Below are 15623 nucleotides of genomic sequence, written 5' to 3' on the forward strand. Positions count from 1 at the left end.
CCATAGTCAACGTTTATGCTCCAACTCTGACTAATCCCAGTGAAGTCAAGGAGCCATTCTACAGTGAGCTGAATACCACCATCAGTAGCATGGCAACTTCCGATAAGCTGCTGTTGCTGGGAGACTTTAATGCTCAGGTTGGCAAGGAGTCCACTGTGTGGCCTGGTGTGATTGGACGCCAAGGGGTTGGCAACAGTGACAGTAAGTCTACCGCTCCTCTCGATGTGCACAGAATTCAAACTGTGCATTACGAACACACTTCAGACTGCCAGACAAGCTCAAATGCACATGGATGCATCCACGATCTAAAAGCTGGCATCTCATTGACTGTGTCATCACCTGACGACGAGACATCTCTGACATTCATATCACCAGAGTTAAGCATGGAGCTGAGTGCTCAACCGATCATCAAATGGTGTGGTCGTATCTATGTCTCCCTGGCTCCCTGGCCTTTAGCATTATCATGACCAGGAAAAATTTTAATAAGGGGAAGGGCAAATTATGAGGCTATAAGGCTAGAACTTGCGGGTGTGAATTGGGATGATTTTTTTGCAGGGAAATGTACTATGGACATGTGGTCGATATTTAAGGATCTCTTGCAGGATGTTAGGGATAAATTTGTCCCGGTGAGGAAGATAAAGAATGGTAGGGTGAAGGAACCATGGGTGACAAGTGAGGTGGAAAATCTAGTCAGGTGGAAGAAGGCAGCATACATGAGGTTTAGGAAGCAAGGATCAGATGGGTCTATTGAGGAATATAGGGTAGCAAGAAAGGAGCTTAAGAAGGGGCTGAGAAGAACAAGAAGGGGGCATAAGAAGGCCTTGGCGAGTAGGGTAAAGGAAAACCCCAAAGCATTCTTCAATTATGTGAAGAACAAAAGGATGACAGGAGTGAAGATAGGACCGATTAGAGATGAAAGAGGGAAGATGTGCCTGGAGGCTATGTAAGTGAGCGAGGTCCTCAGTGAATACTTCTCTTCGGTATTCACCAATGAGAGGGAACTTGATGACGGTGAGGACAATAGGTTGATGTTCTGGAGCATATTGATATTAAGGGAGAGGAGGTGTTGGAGTTGTTAAAATACTTTAGGAAGGATAAGTCCCTTGGACCCGATAGAATATTCCCCAGGCTGCTCCACGAGGCAAGGGAAGAGATTGCTGAACCTCTGGCTAGGATCTTTATGTCCTCGTTGTCCACGGGAATTGTACCGGAGGATTGGAGGGAGGCGAACGTTGTCCCCTTATTCAAAAAAGGTAGTAGGGTTAGTCCGGATAATTATAGACCAGTGAGCCTTACGTCTGTGGTGGGAAAGCTGTTGGAAAAGATTCTTAGAGATAGGATTTATGGGCATTTAGATTAATCATGGTCTGATCAGGGACAGTCAGCATGGCTTTATGAAGGGTAGATCGTGTCTAACAATCCTGATAGAGTTCTTTGAGGAGGTGATCAGGCATATAGATGAGGGTAGTGCAGTGGATGTGATCTACATGGATTTTAGTAAGGCATTTGACAAGGTACCACACGGTAGGCTTATTCAGAAAGTCAGAAGGCATGGGATCCAGGGAAGTTTGGCCAGGTGGATTCAGAATTGGCTTGCCTGCAGAAGGCAGATGGTCGTGATGGAGGGAGTATATTCAGATTGGAGGGTTGTGATTAGTGGTGTCCCACAAGGATCTGTTCTGGGACCGCTACTTTTTATGACTGTTATTAACGACCTGGATGTTGGGGTAGAAGGGTGGGTTGGCAAGTTTGCAGACGACACAAAGGTTGGTGGTGTTGTAGATGTGGTAGAGGATTGTCGAAGATTGCACAGACATTGATAGGATGCAGAAGTGGGCTGAGAAGTGGCAGATGGAGTTCAACCCGGAGAAGTGTGAGGTGGTACACTTTGGAAGGACAAACTCCAAGGCAGAGTACAAAGTAAATGGCAGGATACTTGGTAGTGCAGAGGAACAGAGGGATCTGGGGGTACATGTCCACAGATCCCTGAAAGTTCCCTCACAGGTAGATAGCGTAGTTAAGAAAGCTTATGGGGTGTTAGCTTTCATAAGTCGAGGGATAGAGTTTAAGAGTTGCGATGTAATGATGCAGCTCTATAAAACTCTGGTTAGGCCACACTTGGAGTAATGTGTCCAGTTCTGGTTGCCTCACTATAGGAAGGATGTGGAAGCACTGGAAAGGGTACAGGGAGATTTACCAGGGTGCTGCCTGGTTTAGAGAGTATAGATTATGATCAGAGATTAAGGGAGCTAGGGCTTTACTCTTTGGAGAGAAGGAGGATGAGAGGAGACATGATAGAGGTGTACAAGATATTAAGAGGAATAGATAGAGTGGACAGCCAGCACCTCTTCCCCAGGGCACCACTGCTCAGTACAAGAGGACATGGCTTTAAAGTAAGGGGAGGGAAGTTCAAGGGGGATATTAGAGGAATTTTTTTCATTCAGAGTGGTTGGTGCGTGGAATGCACTTCCTGAGTCAGTGGTGGAGGCAGATACACTAGTGAATTTTAAGAGACTACTATACACATATATTTAGAGGAATTTAAGGTGTGTGGTTGCACATGAAAATAAGGCAAGAACACTTCCATGAGCTGCTGAACAGACCAGGAACTATCTCTGATGAAGCACGAGGCAGAGTACACTCTCAACCCATACTGTTCGAGTTAGATGCTCCCCCTACTATTCACAAGGTCATCAAAGCCATCAAACAGCTAAAACCCAAAGCACCAGGGTCTGACGATATTGCAGCTGAGATCTACCAGTATGGTGGTAACAAACTGACATCATGCCTGCACCAGCTGTTCACAAAGTTGTGGAGAGCTGCAGAACTACCACAAGACTTCAAAGACACATCAGTCGTGACCATCTACAAGAATAAGGGAGACAAGAGAGACTGCAACAGTTACCGTGGCATCTTTCTTCTGTCAATTGCGGGAAAATGCCTCATGAAGATCATCCTTAGACTCTTGAGAAAGCCAGTGTGGTTTTCGAACAGGCCGTAGTATAGTGGGCATGATCTTCTCATTGAGGCAGCTCCAAAGCTCCAACAGAAATGTGTTGAGCAGCAGAGAAGCCTCTAAGTCACACTTGTTGATCTAACCAAAGCGTTTGACACTGTTGGTAGAGGTGGCCTGTGGAAGCTCCTACCAAAATTCGGTTGCCCCCCCCCACACCTAACCAACATCATCCATCAGTTCCACGAATGCATTGAAGGCCGCATCAACGTGTGGTGAGTTGTCAGACCCATTTCCCATCAGCAATTGTGTAAAACAGGGTTGTGATTTGGCTTCTACTCTGGACTATTCTTCGCTGCTGTTCTTCAGGATGCCTCATCAGACCTGAAGTCAGGGGTCTTCTTACAAACAAGGGTTGATGACAGGCTCCTCAACCTCGTAAGACTGAGAGCAAAAACAAAAGTCAGGGACATTGTGGCGTATGAGCTACAGTTTGCTGATGACTGTGCACTGGGTGCCCATTCTCTCAAAGACTTACAGGAGATCACCAGTTGCTTTGCCAGTGCAGCCAAAAGCTTCAGACTGACAATCAGCCTGAAAAAGACGGAAGTTTTGTACCAACCTGCTCCTGACTCAAGCTACGAAGAGCCAACTGTCCTCATTGATGACACTCGTCTCAATGCTGTCTGCAAGCTTTGCTATCTTGGCAGCATAATAACATCCTCAGCTTCTCTGGATGTACAGATTAAGTCAAGAACCAGAAAAGCCTACTTTGCCTTTGGTCAGCTGAAAGATCGAGTTTGGTCACAGAGCATCACGTTGGCCACCAAGTGCAAGGTATCATATCAGCCTTGCTATACAGATGTGAGACGTGGTGTCTATATCAGAGTCACTTACCCCAGCTTGACCAACTGCAGCAGCGTCACCCACGTTATCTGATGAAGATCACCTGGCGAGATGAGGTCTCCAATACTGAGGTTCTCTCTCGAGCCAGAATGCCAGTGGTTTCAACCTTGGTGATGACAGCAAAACTGCGCTGGGCAGGACATGTTGTCAGAATACCTGACGGAAGACTGCCCAAGGACATCTTGTATGCCCAACTGTCCAGTGGTACCCGAAAACAAGGAGGCCTGTGACTACAGTACAAGGATGTTCTGCACAGGAGCCTCAAGAAAGCCGACATTGTCCCACCAACATAGGAGCTCAAGATCGCTCACACTGGACGGACACCATCAGAAAAGGTGTGGACGCTGCTGAGAACAAGCTCAGAGGCAAAAGAGGAAAGGCACAACAGAGCTGCCAAGTATGTGGCCAGCAGTGTCTGTCAAAGATTGGTCTGTGCAGCCATTCCAGGACGCACATATCAAACCCCACTAACTGAATGAAAGGAACCATCATCATCCTATGGGATGGATAGCCAGAGAGAGAAAAGATTTCTGCTCATATTTCCTTACAATCTCTCACAGCTTAGAAGCATGATTTTTTTTTAACTCTTCTATTAGTAGATGACCTTACATTTTCCCTTATTATAATTGTAGAGAGATTAGGAAACAGAAAAAAAAAAGCAAATGTGCTGTATCCAGCGAGATACATCACATGGTAATCAATCACCATTTTTACACTACCCTTGACACTAACCCATTTTACTCTCCCCACATTCCCATGAATCCTCCCCAGATTCTATTGCTCAGAAACATAGTAGGAGCAATTTATAGCAGCCAATTAACCTAGCAACCCACATTTTTGGAACATTGCAGGAAAGCAGTTTGGTTATAGGGAGAACATCTAAACTCCACAGAGATGGCATCACAAATCAAGATCGAACATGGATCACTAGAAATATAAAGCTACAGTTCTGCTAACTGACCACATTTCCCCAAAGCCTCACTGCATCTCCTCACAGTCCAAACTACAAATGAATGTATAGGTCTCCTGATCTATATACCTGGCATCTAGATGGTACACAGCTGGCGCCCCAACATCAGTCCATATGGCAATGCATTCTTCACAGACCAACAAGCTTATTCCCACTACTTTCCATCTAGTTTTCAATCCACATCATCTTATTACTCCTTCTACCAACCCCCCACATCCATTGAAGTACACCACATTTACAGGGGGATCTTATTGAAACATATAAAATTCTAAAGGGATTGGACAGGCTAGGTGCAGGAAGATTGTTTCCGATGTTGGGGAAGACCAGAACGAGGGGTCACAGTTTAAGGATAAAGTGGAAGCCTTTTAGGACCCAGATGAGGAAAAACTCCTTCACACAGAGAGTGGTGAAACTGTGGAATTCTCTGCCACAGGAAACAGTTGAGGCCGGTTCATTGGCTATATTTAAGAGGAAGTTAGATATGGCCCTTGTGGCTAAAGGGATCAGGGGGTATGGAGAGAAAGCAGGTACAGGGTTCTGAGTTGGATGATCAGCCATGATCATACTGAATGGCGGTGCAGGCTCAAAGGGCCGAATGGCCTACTCCTGCACCTATTTTCTATGTTTCTATGTTTACAGCTCAGCCTCCACATCTATTCTGCAACTTACAATCTCAATTAGCCTCAGTAAATTGTCAAACAGGGATTCCCCATGTATAAATGCACAATGACTGCCCAAATCAAGCTAGTGAATTATCGCTTCACCACCAAAACCACATCCGTATCCATCTTTGGATAGGAAAACCAATTCTATACCAGGTTCAGTCCAACAAGAAGCCTATATACATTAATCAAGTACCTTTAACAACAAACCATCATTTTTCTGCTAGTTTATAGTATTCTCAGCTTCTAATGTCAAGTTAGAGCAATCATGATACTGACATCACTGCCATCCATCCAAGCCTCCATGAGGTTTTTATACTTGCTCAATACTTGGTGAGCAATTCTAATTCACAGAACACAAATGTAGAGAGAAGTGGACTCAGTCCAATACATCATTAGCACATTACTCCCCATCATCAGAAGTATCTACTTGAGAACACAAGATTTATCAACGATCCCCAACATTCAGGCCATGACATCTTCTTGCAACTACAATTGGGCAGGAGATACAGAAGCCTTAAGTTCTTCAGAACCATATTCAAGAACAGCTAATTCCCTTCAATCCTGAAACAATTTGCATAACCCTAATCACTAATACAATAATAGCAGCCCATTGAACTACAAATTAATGTATTCTAATCATGTTCTTTCCTATTATTTTGTATAATTTATGTTTATGTTTCAAGCAAGGTCTTCATTATACCTATCCACACACATACTTGTGCATATGACAATAACTCAACTTTGACTTAATCACATAAACCTGCTCTGCCAGTCAATAAAATCAGGACTAGTCCAATATTATTCTCAATACTTTTTCCTAATATCCCCTCATATCCCTCAATTCCAATGTGGCTTAAAGGTCTACTTAACCTCCTGAGATTTCTGAGAAAGAAAATTCCAAAGATGAATAACCCTCAGAATAAACTGCTTAAATAGATTACCCTTACCCTGAAAATACTCTATGTGCAGATGTTTCACCAAGGGGAACTACCCTTTTCACATCCCGTTTTTCAATCACCTATAGAATCTTGAATTTCTATATCACCTCTCCTTCTTCTAAAGGACAAACAACATAGCCCAACCTACTCAAATCTAGATTAATTTATTCCACACCTTCAATGGAAGCAAACTGTTACTTAAATATGCAGACCAATAATGTGCACAGTATACCAGATACTTCTATTATTAAATTGCCATCATTCCATTAACTTCCTAATTACTTGCTGTTCGTAATTTTTTGGGGTTTCATATATTAGGATCCTCAAAACCTTTTGAGGTAATCTGCAGTATTAATGTTTAAATAATTTTCTTTTTTCAACTTTCCTTTCTTCTAATGCAGGGGATCTCAACCTGGGGTCGTTAAAGGTAAGGGTCCATGGTATAAAAAAAAAAGTTGGGAACTCCTGCTTTACAGAAATTGTATCAGCAGTGAACTTGGCTACAGTACAGTATGCAACTCAAGATCAATATATTCAATGTATTTTGACTGTATCCCTAGATCAATGCAAATAGAACTGTATAAGCAAGCATGGTAGGTCTTCTTAAATATTTGTATAGAAATCTGCTCTCCCACAATAACAAAGTGTGTTGATACATTAATGTACAACTATCATCTGTAGCTTAAATTAATTTGAAACTACTATGTGCAAAACATATTAGGTATATTGAATATTCATGTAATTCAAAGTTAATAGAAGAACTTTACAATACAATGTGCATTCATGATACAACTGGAAATCAAAAGTATAAACATAGGATAGCCATTTTAAGACCTACAAGATTCATTTATCTTACCTTGTGAATTGGTGGCTCCAGTATTCCAAGAATCCTCAGTTCCATAACCTACAATAAAATACAGCCAGTAACATTTAATGAGCAAGTCAATATTATAATGTTTGAATACTGTGTATAATCTATTATGCATATTAGTTCATAAAGTTAATTCAAGATTGTCTTTGATTTCCATTCCAGCTCTATTTTCAGCTACACACTGCCTCAATTACTACAATATCCCTAGTTAAAAGGGATCCAGGACAATCTTAAATTATGAAACGGACACAAGCAAACCAGTCAAGTCCACTAGGATTTCCTAAACTGTGCTCTAATTCCCAAAGTATCCAAACTACCAATTGCAACATTCAATATAGTCAATAAAACAGCATCTACTACAGAAGGAACATCCAAAACTTTATAAACATTAGAAGAGATTTGGTTTCCTCCCAAGCTTAAGTAATCAATTCTTGAAATCCCTCCTTCATTCTAGATGTTGAGCAAAAGAAACAGCCTCTCACTCCTAGTTTGTCAATCCTAGCAATACTGAGGGATATTATGAGTGCAAATGGAGTACATCAAACTAAGAAATGCAACTGCATTTTGCTTCACTTATAGAACTGTTTGGGTCTCTAGTTGGTGGGAAGGGCAGAGGTAAAGGGGCCAATGGCATACCTCTCAAGGTGACCTGAGAATTGGGAAATGCACAATATGGAAAAAATAAATCAGGGAGTCACAGAGAGAATAATCACTATGGAATGCAAAAATGAAGGGAAAGTTATGTCTGATGGTGAAATCTCTTGTACAAGTTATGGTGAATAACAGATCAAATGTAGATACAGGCTGCTAAGGTGAAAGGTGAGTATCCTTGGTCTGGTTGATATGTAAGGAGATTAAGAAATGAACCAGTCATGATTGAAAATGAAGTCAACGAAAAGTGAACACAAGTTTCTGCAAATGCTGGAAATCCAGAGCAACGCACACAGAATGCTGCAGGAACAAAGGTCAGCAACATCTACGGAGAGGAATAAACAGTCAACATTTTGGACTGAGGCAGTAAATGTTTATTCCCCTCCATAGATGGTGCTGACCCTCTAGGATTTCATGCCTGCCCAACTAAGAGCAGTCACAGTTAAGGAAAATGGAAAAGATCTCAAATTGAAATTATTCAAAGGAAAACAGAATGGAGTTTAAAGTTCAAAGTAAATTTATTATAAAGTACATATACGTCACCATATAAAACCCTGAGATTCATTTTCTTGTGGACATACTCAGCAAATCTATAGAATAGTTAAATATAACAGGATCAATGAATGATCAACCAGAGTGCAGAAGACAACAAACTGTGCAAATGCAAATAAATAGCAATAATTAGAACATGAAATAATGGAATAAAGAATCCTTAAAGTGAGATCATTGGTTGTGGGAGCATTACACTGATGGGGCAAGTGAGGGGTAGTAAGTGTTCTTAAATCTGGTGGTCGAGTCCTGAGGCTCTTGTACCTCCTACACGACAACAGCAGCGAGAAGAGAGCATGAGCTTGGTGGTAGGGATCTCTAATGATGAATGCTACTTTCCTGCAACTGGATTTTATGTAATTGTACTCAAAGGTTGGGAGGGCTTTACTCATGAGGTACTGGGCCGAATCCACTACCGTTTGTATGATTTTTCATTTGAAAGCATCAGCGATGCAGCCAGTCAATATACTCTCCACTACATATCCAACAGAAATTTGCCAAAGTTTTAGATGTCATGCCAAATCTTGGCAAACACTAAAGATGTAGAGGCACTGGCAGATTCTCTTCCAAATTACACTTATGTGCTGAGTCCAGGACGGGTCCTGTGAAATAGTAACACTTAGGAATTTAAAGTTGCTAACCCTCTCCACCTCTGATCCTCCTATGCGGTCTGGCTCGTGGACCGGTTTGTGGACCTCTGGCTTCCCTCTCCTGAAATCTATAATCTTGGTTTTGCTGACACTGAGTGAGGGGTTGTTGTATGACACCACTGAACCAAATTGTCAATATCCCTCCTGTATGCTGATTCATCACAACTTTTGATTAGGGCCCACAAGAGTGGTGTCATCAGCAAGCTTGAATATGAAACTAAACCTGTGCTTAACCATACAGTCAAAGATGGAAAGCAAGTAGAGCAAGGGGTCTAAGCACACAGTCTTGTGGTGCACCTTTGCTGATGGAGATTGTGGAGGGTCCCTTACTGACTGGAGTCTAAAAGTAAGGAAATCCAAGATCCAATCGCACAAGGAGGTATTAAGGCCAAGGTCTTGGAGCTTATTGATCAGTTTTGAAAGGATGATGGCATTGAATGCTGAGTTGTAGTCGATGCTAAGAGCATCCTGATGTATGCATCATTACTGTTCAAGGTTGAGTGAATAGCCAAAGACATGGCATCTGCTGTATACCTGTAAGCAAATTGGAACAGATCCAAGTTGCCTCTCAGGCAGGAGCTGAGATGTTTCATCACCAACCTCTCAAAACACTTCATCACTGTGAATATAAGTACAACTAGGCAATAGTCATAGAGACAGGTCACCACACTCTTCCTGGGCACCGGTATAATTGAACCCTGCTTGAAGCAGGTGGGTACCACACACTGCCAAAGTGAGAAATAAAGATCTCAGTGAACACATCAGCCAGTTGGTCATCACAGGTCTTTAGTACATGGTCAGGTACCCTGTACGCCAGCTTCAGAAACTGAGATCATAGGCTCATCAGGCAATTGGGGGGGGGAGGTTCACGATGTTAGCTGGAAAGCACAGTCAAGACACTGAAATTCTTTGGATCTGTAATGAACAGTGCACACTAAAGTATCCTCTGGTCATCATCCTCTCAGCAAAGTGTTGAAGCCAGGTCTATAATTCAAGACATAGCAGACTTGCCTGTCCTAGCACTGTTGAAAAATGGAATCTTTAAATTGTTTTCCAAAAGTAGCCACAGGCAACACATCAAACTGTCTTCATTGTTTATCATGAAAACAAGATTAGGAACACGCAAGAACAAATTACAGAAATTTTAACTCGCTTGTCTGGACTTCAGAAAACTAGTGAAGATGACCAAAATGGGCACTAAAGTAGTGTAGCAGTTAGCACAAAGCTATTACAGCTTGGGGTTCCGAGTTTGGAGCTCAATCCCAACGTCCTTTGTTAAGAGTCTCTGTACATCCTGCCTGTGGGATTGTGTGGGTTTTCTCCAGGTGCTTCGCTTTCCTCCCACAGTCCAATGAAGTACCAGGTATGTTAATTGGTGATTATAAAATTGTCCTCGATTAGGCTGGGGTTATATCACGGTTGTCCGGGGTTACTGGGCAGCACAGCTCAAAGGGCCGAAAGTGCCTATTCTAAATCAAAACAAATAAAAAGGAAACCAGAATCTGCAGCCTGCGCCTATTCTAGATGAAAATAAATTAATCAGGAAATCCAGAATCTGCAGTCTCAACATCATAGCCCACTCACAGGTTGAGATTAGAACAGCAAAAACTGAGAACATCATATTTATTATTAGGCATTCAAAAAGTTTTTTGCTTATACTTTTAAAAGTTTCAAAAATCTATAGCATTCAAATACATCTTGCTTAGGTGCTGCCTTTCAATATTTCACTCCACTGATGGAACGACACCTGCTGGATAAAGCTCTAAAGGAAAGCTGCCAGGTGATTGTCTATTCAAGTGTAACATTCCACAGTGACAACTGAAGAATATTACATTCAATATTCAGAACTCACATTTTAAAATTAAACATATCTAGGTTTTAACCAAAAACTCATCTAATGGTATGCAAATCTTGTAGATCCTCTTAATTGAAATGAAGATTCATGACAGACAGGATATTTTATCATATATTTATTTTAACGCCACAAATTAAAAGGACAACTCAGCTTAAAATCAATAACATAAAAAGAGCAACACCAACAAGGCATTTTTGTAACATTTTATGAAAAATAAGAATACAAAAATGAGAGAAGATCTTATAAAAACATAAAGTCATGAAAGAAATAAGATAGAGGCAGGAAAGTTATTTCCACTGGTAGGTGAGACTAGAACTAGGGGACATAGCCTCAAGATTTGTGGAAGTAGATTTAGGATGGAGGTGAGGAGGAACTGCTTTTCCCAGAGAGTGGTGAATATGTGGAATTCTCTGCCCAATGAAGCAGTGGAAGCTACCTCGGTAAATATATTTAAGATAGATAGAGATAGATAGATAGATAGATACTTTATTCATCCCCATGGGGAAATTCAACATTTTTTTCCAATGTCCCATACACTTGTTGTAGCAAAAACTCATTACATACAATACTTAACTCAGTAATAATATGATATGCATCTAAATCACTAACTCAAAAAGCATTAATAATAGCTTTAAAAAAAGTTCTTAAGTCCTGGCAGTTGAATTGTAAAGCCTAATGGCATTGGGGAGTATTGACCTCTTCATCCTGTCTGAGGAGCATTGCATCGACAGTAACCTGTCGCTGAAACTGCTTCTCTGTCTCTGGATGGTGCTATGTAGAGGATGTTCAGGGTTTTCCATAATTGACCGTAGCCTACTCAGCGCCCTTCGCTCAGCTACCGATGTTAAACTCTCCAGTACTTTGCCCACGACAGAGCCCGCCTTCCTTATCAGCTTATTAAGACGTGAGGCGTCCTTCTTCTTAATGCTTCCTCCCCAACACGCCACCACAAAGAAGAGGGCGCTCTCAACAACTGACCTATAGAACATCTTCAGCATCTCACTGCAGACATTGAATGACGCCAACCTTCTAAGGAAGTACAGTCGACTCTGTGCCTTCCTGCACAAGGCATCTGTGTTGGCAGTCCAGTCTAGCTTCTCGTCCAACTGTACTCCCAGACAAGGTTGAATAGATTTTTACATAGTAGCGGAATTAAGGGTTATGGGGAAAAGGCAGATTCATGGCCAGGCTCAACAGGCCAGATGGCCTACTCCTGCTCCTATTTCTTATGTTCTTATTTTGTAATCCCATGCCATTGAGATCAGATGCACTGTCAAACTCTGGTTTCAACATCTTACAAGCAGCAGCTAGCCTTCACTGGTAGCCCAAATTGCAAGACAACTTGACACAACCCAACATAGATTTTTATTTTTTTAAAATGGAATTTAAATTTTATGTTCCTAGACCTCAGACTGTTCCTTAAAGGCACAATTAGCTGTATCTACTCCTTAGTTTTTCTTAAGATTGAGAAGTGTATGTAAACAGCTAAAATTGACACATTCAGAAAAAACGTTGGATAAGTACATGGATGTGAGACATATGGAGGGTTATGGACTGGTTGTAGGTATATGGGACTAAGCTAAGACCAGCTCAGCACTGACCAGATGGGCCGAAGGGCATGTTGTGAGATGTAAGGTCTATAACTGTGGCATATAAATACTTCCTGATCAGAAATCAATTACCAAACAGCAATTAATCTCATTATAATAACACCACAAACATATTTGTACCATGTAGTACCAAACAAGAATTGTATTATCAGGCAAACACGAGAAAATCTGCAGATGCTGGAAATTCAAACAACAACACACACAAAATGCTGGTGGAACGCAGCAGGCCAGGCAGCATCTATAGGGAGAAGCGCTGTCAACGTTTTGGGCCGAGACCCTTCGTCAGGACTAACTGAAAGGAAAGATAGTAAGAGATTTGAAAGTGGGGGGGGGGGGGGGAATGCGAAATGATAGGAAAAGACCCGAGGGGGTGGGATGAAGCTAAGAGCTGGAAAGGTGATTGGCGAAAGTGATACAGAGCTGGAGAAGGGAAAGGATCATGGGACGGGAGGCCTCAGGAGAAAGGAAGGGGGGGGAGCACCAGAGGAAGATGGAGAACAGGGATTATCAGGGATGAGATATTTAAATTTAAGCCTCATCTGCTTCATTAGCTTCATCAGAAAGATCCGAGAAGAGAATTGTAAAGAACAGCAGCGTTCTTGTGTTACTTCAGTAACTACTCCCTAAAGGGATACTACTTAAGGAATGCAAGGAGGACATAGGGGCAGTCAAAATTTGACAAATTATGGAATGCAAGGTATGAGGTGATTAATTTTAGTAAGAAAAGTCATACAACCAGAATACTGTTTAAATTGGAGGCAGCACAGGGATCTGAATATATTTTAATGAAACAAATTAGTATAGCTACAGAGACAGATATAAAGCAAATAACATGTTGGACTTTACTGCAAAGCACATGTACACAAACAGGGAAGACTTGCCACCTATTTTCTACAACTTTGCATGGTATTATTGATGACAAATCTGGACATTTTCTATTTTAACATTGCACTGTCTTCCTAACTTCTCCTCAATTCCAGACTTACTGTATTCCCCTTCAAATCCCTATACTAAATACCTCTCTCTCAGCTCCCCTCTCCAACCCCTGGTTTGGGATGCTGAACAATTGCAAATCACCCTTACTTTTCAACACTATCCATGCATCCCTGTTGACATATTGCTCAAAGCTTTCGCCAAAATCACAAATTTCACTCCAAAATCCTTTGAGAGAATCTGACTGCAGATGCCCAAAGTTACAAGAACGAGCAGATGGGTCCGAGGTGATTTACTGGTCAATGGCTCATTCTGTGGAAGTGGTCGCATCTCACTCAGCTACCCTTATCATTGGGTACATCACAAAGGAGAAATATAGCAACCCCATGGATTTAGCACCACTCAGTAGAGGCATGGAGGCAGAGAAGAATGCAGATGCTGAAATCCGGAACCATAAAACTCTATCGTTAAAACACAACAGGTTGAACAGCACCTGTAGAAGAAAATAAATTCTCGACGTTTCAGGGTTTTCACCTGAAAGACTGACAATTCCTTTCCTTAGCAGATGTTGCCCGACCCGTCAAGTTCTTCCGGCAGATTAACTGTGGCATAGTTAAGATTCAACCTTGGATCTAACCACGCTTCTTCGTTGTAACAATGGATGAGGAGCATCGTGCAAGAGAATGTGCAAATACACGCCACTTACACCTTTTTGCTGATAAAATCGAACTTGCACTTCTCAGGGAATCCCGGGGTCAACCGGGACCCTAGCACATACACTTGATCAAACAGGAGTGGAAGTGATTTACGTCCACGCGCACGTCAATCCCAGGGACACGCGCGGACACGGCGGGAGGGCGCGCGACCCGAAAAATCCACGCTGATTAGGTGCCGCCATTTTGTAGCGTCGTGAATTTTTTTTTCTAAATCTTCATCCCGGGAATCATAATATGCACCCTTTAAAATTTGTACGTGGATCGAGTAGTCGTACTCCCCTCTCAAAACAAGATGCTGCAAAATATCCCAAACCGCCACGGAAAATAAACGATTTTACTGTCAATATGTAAACCATTCACATGAAGACTGATCAAAACCGATTTAATTCACAATAGAACGTCTGTAATGCTTGGAAATCAAACACTTATTCTAATAGATTTCTAAACTACTAAACATTCCGTTTCAAACAAAACGACACAAGTTCCTGTAAACCTAACGCAATGGTTTGAGTGACACGTTAATTAACCAATTCTGTATCAGCATTCTAGTAGCCTACAATCCCAAAGCCAATCACGACTGATTGGGCGGGACATCAACCACCCAACACGTTAGGTTGGTTTCACGTTAAAATGACGCGACCAAGGCGGAAATTAAGGACAATTATTTAATCATCCCACCCCTCTCCTACCGTCAAACAAACGCATTTTTAAAATCACAATTTAAGAAAGGATCGGCTCAAAACAAAACTGGAATACCGTAGAAAAGTTAAATCAAAAGGCTTCACTATTTACCTGAATACCAAGAATCCATTTTGATTTCGTTAAATTCAAAAAAAGCCCTGTCCCCGCTGCTGGAGAATTTTCTAGCTCCGGAAGGACCGCCCTCCGCCGCCGATTGGCTTAATCTATACGTTGACGCGAGCGGTCCTTCGTTTTCGGTAGGATATATTAACTGTCATTCAAAAGACGTAACGATGCCTATTTGCGAAATAGCTGCCTACACTCAATTATTCTGCATAAACTTCCACTCGTAAGCTTTCTTAACATTACAAAATGAATTAGAGTTACAGCTAAAATCTTATAAGGATGAAGCTTGATCAAAGTTTTATGGAAGCAGAATTAGACATAACAATCATACTCTCTTGTCCACGTTTCCATATTATCCTCAGAAGTCCAAACGCTCAAAGAGAGAGTTAAAACAATTCTCCCAATGGCTCACTCGATATTCTGAGACAAATCTTAGTTGCAAGCTTACCAACCAGAGGAAGTTAGCTTCTCTATATCTATATTTGTAGCGTTTGTGTTGCTGAGCAGATCCCCTCTACCTAAGCCCAGGGCTTTGAGCAAACTCAAAGG

General features: G+C 41.8%; 1 protein-coding gene across 2 annotated transcripts in view; it reads right to left on the reverse strand.

The window, feature by feature from the left end:
- The window catches only part of LOC140740140 (A-kinase anchor protein 8-like), a 42923-nt gene extending 27749 nt beyond the window's left edge, over nucleotides 1–15174 (reverse strand). Inside the window, exons 1-2 of one of the 2 annotated variants that reach the window (XM_073069076.1) lie at nucleotides 15060–15174; nucleotides 7289–7336 (exon numbers count right to left, since the gene is read on the reverse strand). In XM_073069076.1, the coding sequence (XP_072925177.1) occupies nucleotides 7289–7336; nucleotides 15060–15078 (67 nt within the window). In that variant the 5' untranslated portion in view covers nucleotides 15079–15174. The remainder of the gene's footprint in view (nucleotides 1–7288; nucleotides 7337–15059) is intronic. The other variant, XM_073069077.1, reaches the window with a different exon arrangement.
- Between the last annotated feature and the right edge of the window lie 449 nt (nucleotides 15175–15623).

This window comes from Hemitrygon akajei, chromosome 16 (genome assembly GCF_048418815.1).
Source record: "Hemitrygon akajei chromosome 16, sHemAka1.3, whole genome shotgun sequence".
Lineage (NCBI taxonomy): Eukaryota > Metazoa > Chordata > Chondrichthyes > Myliobatiformes > Dasyatidae > Hemitrygon > Hemitrygon akajei.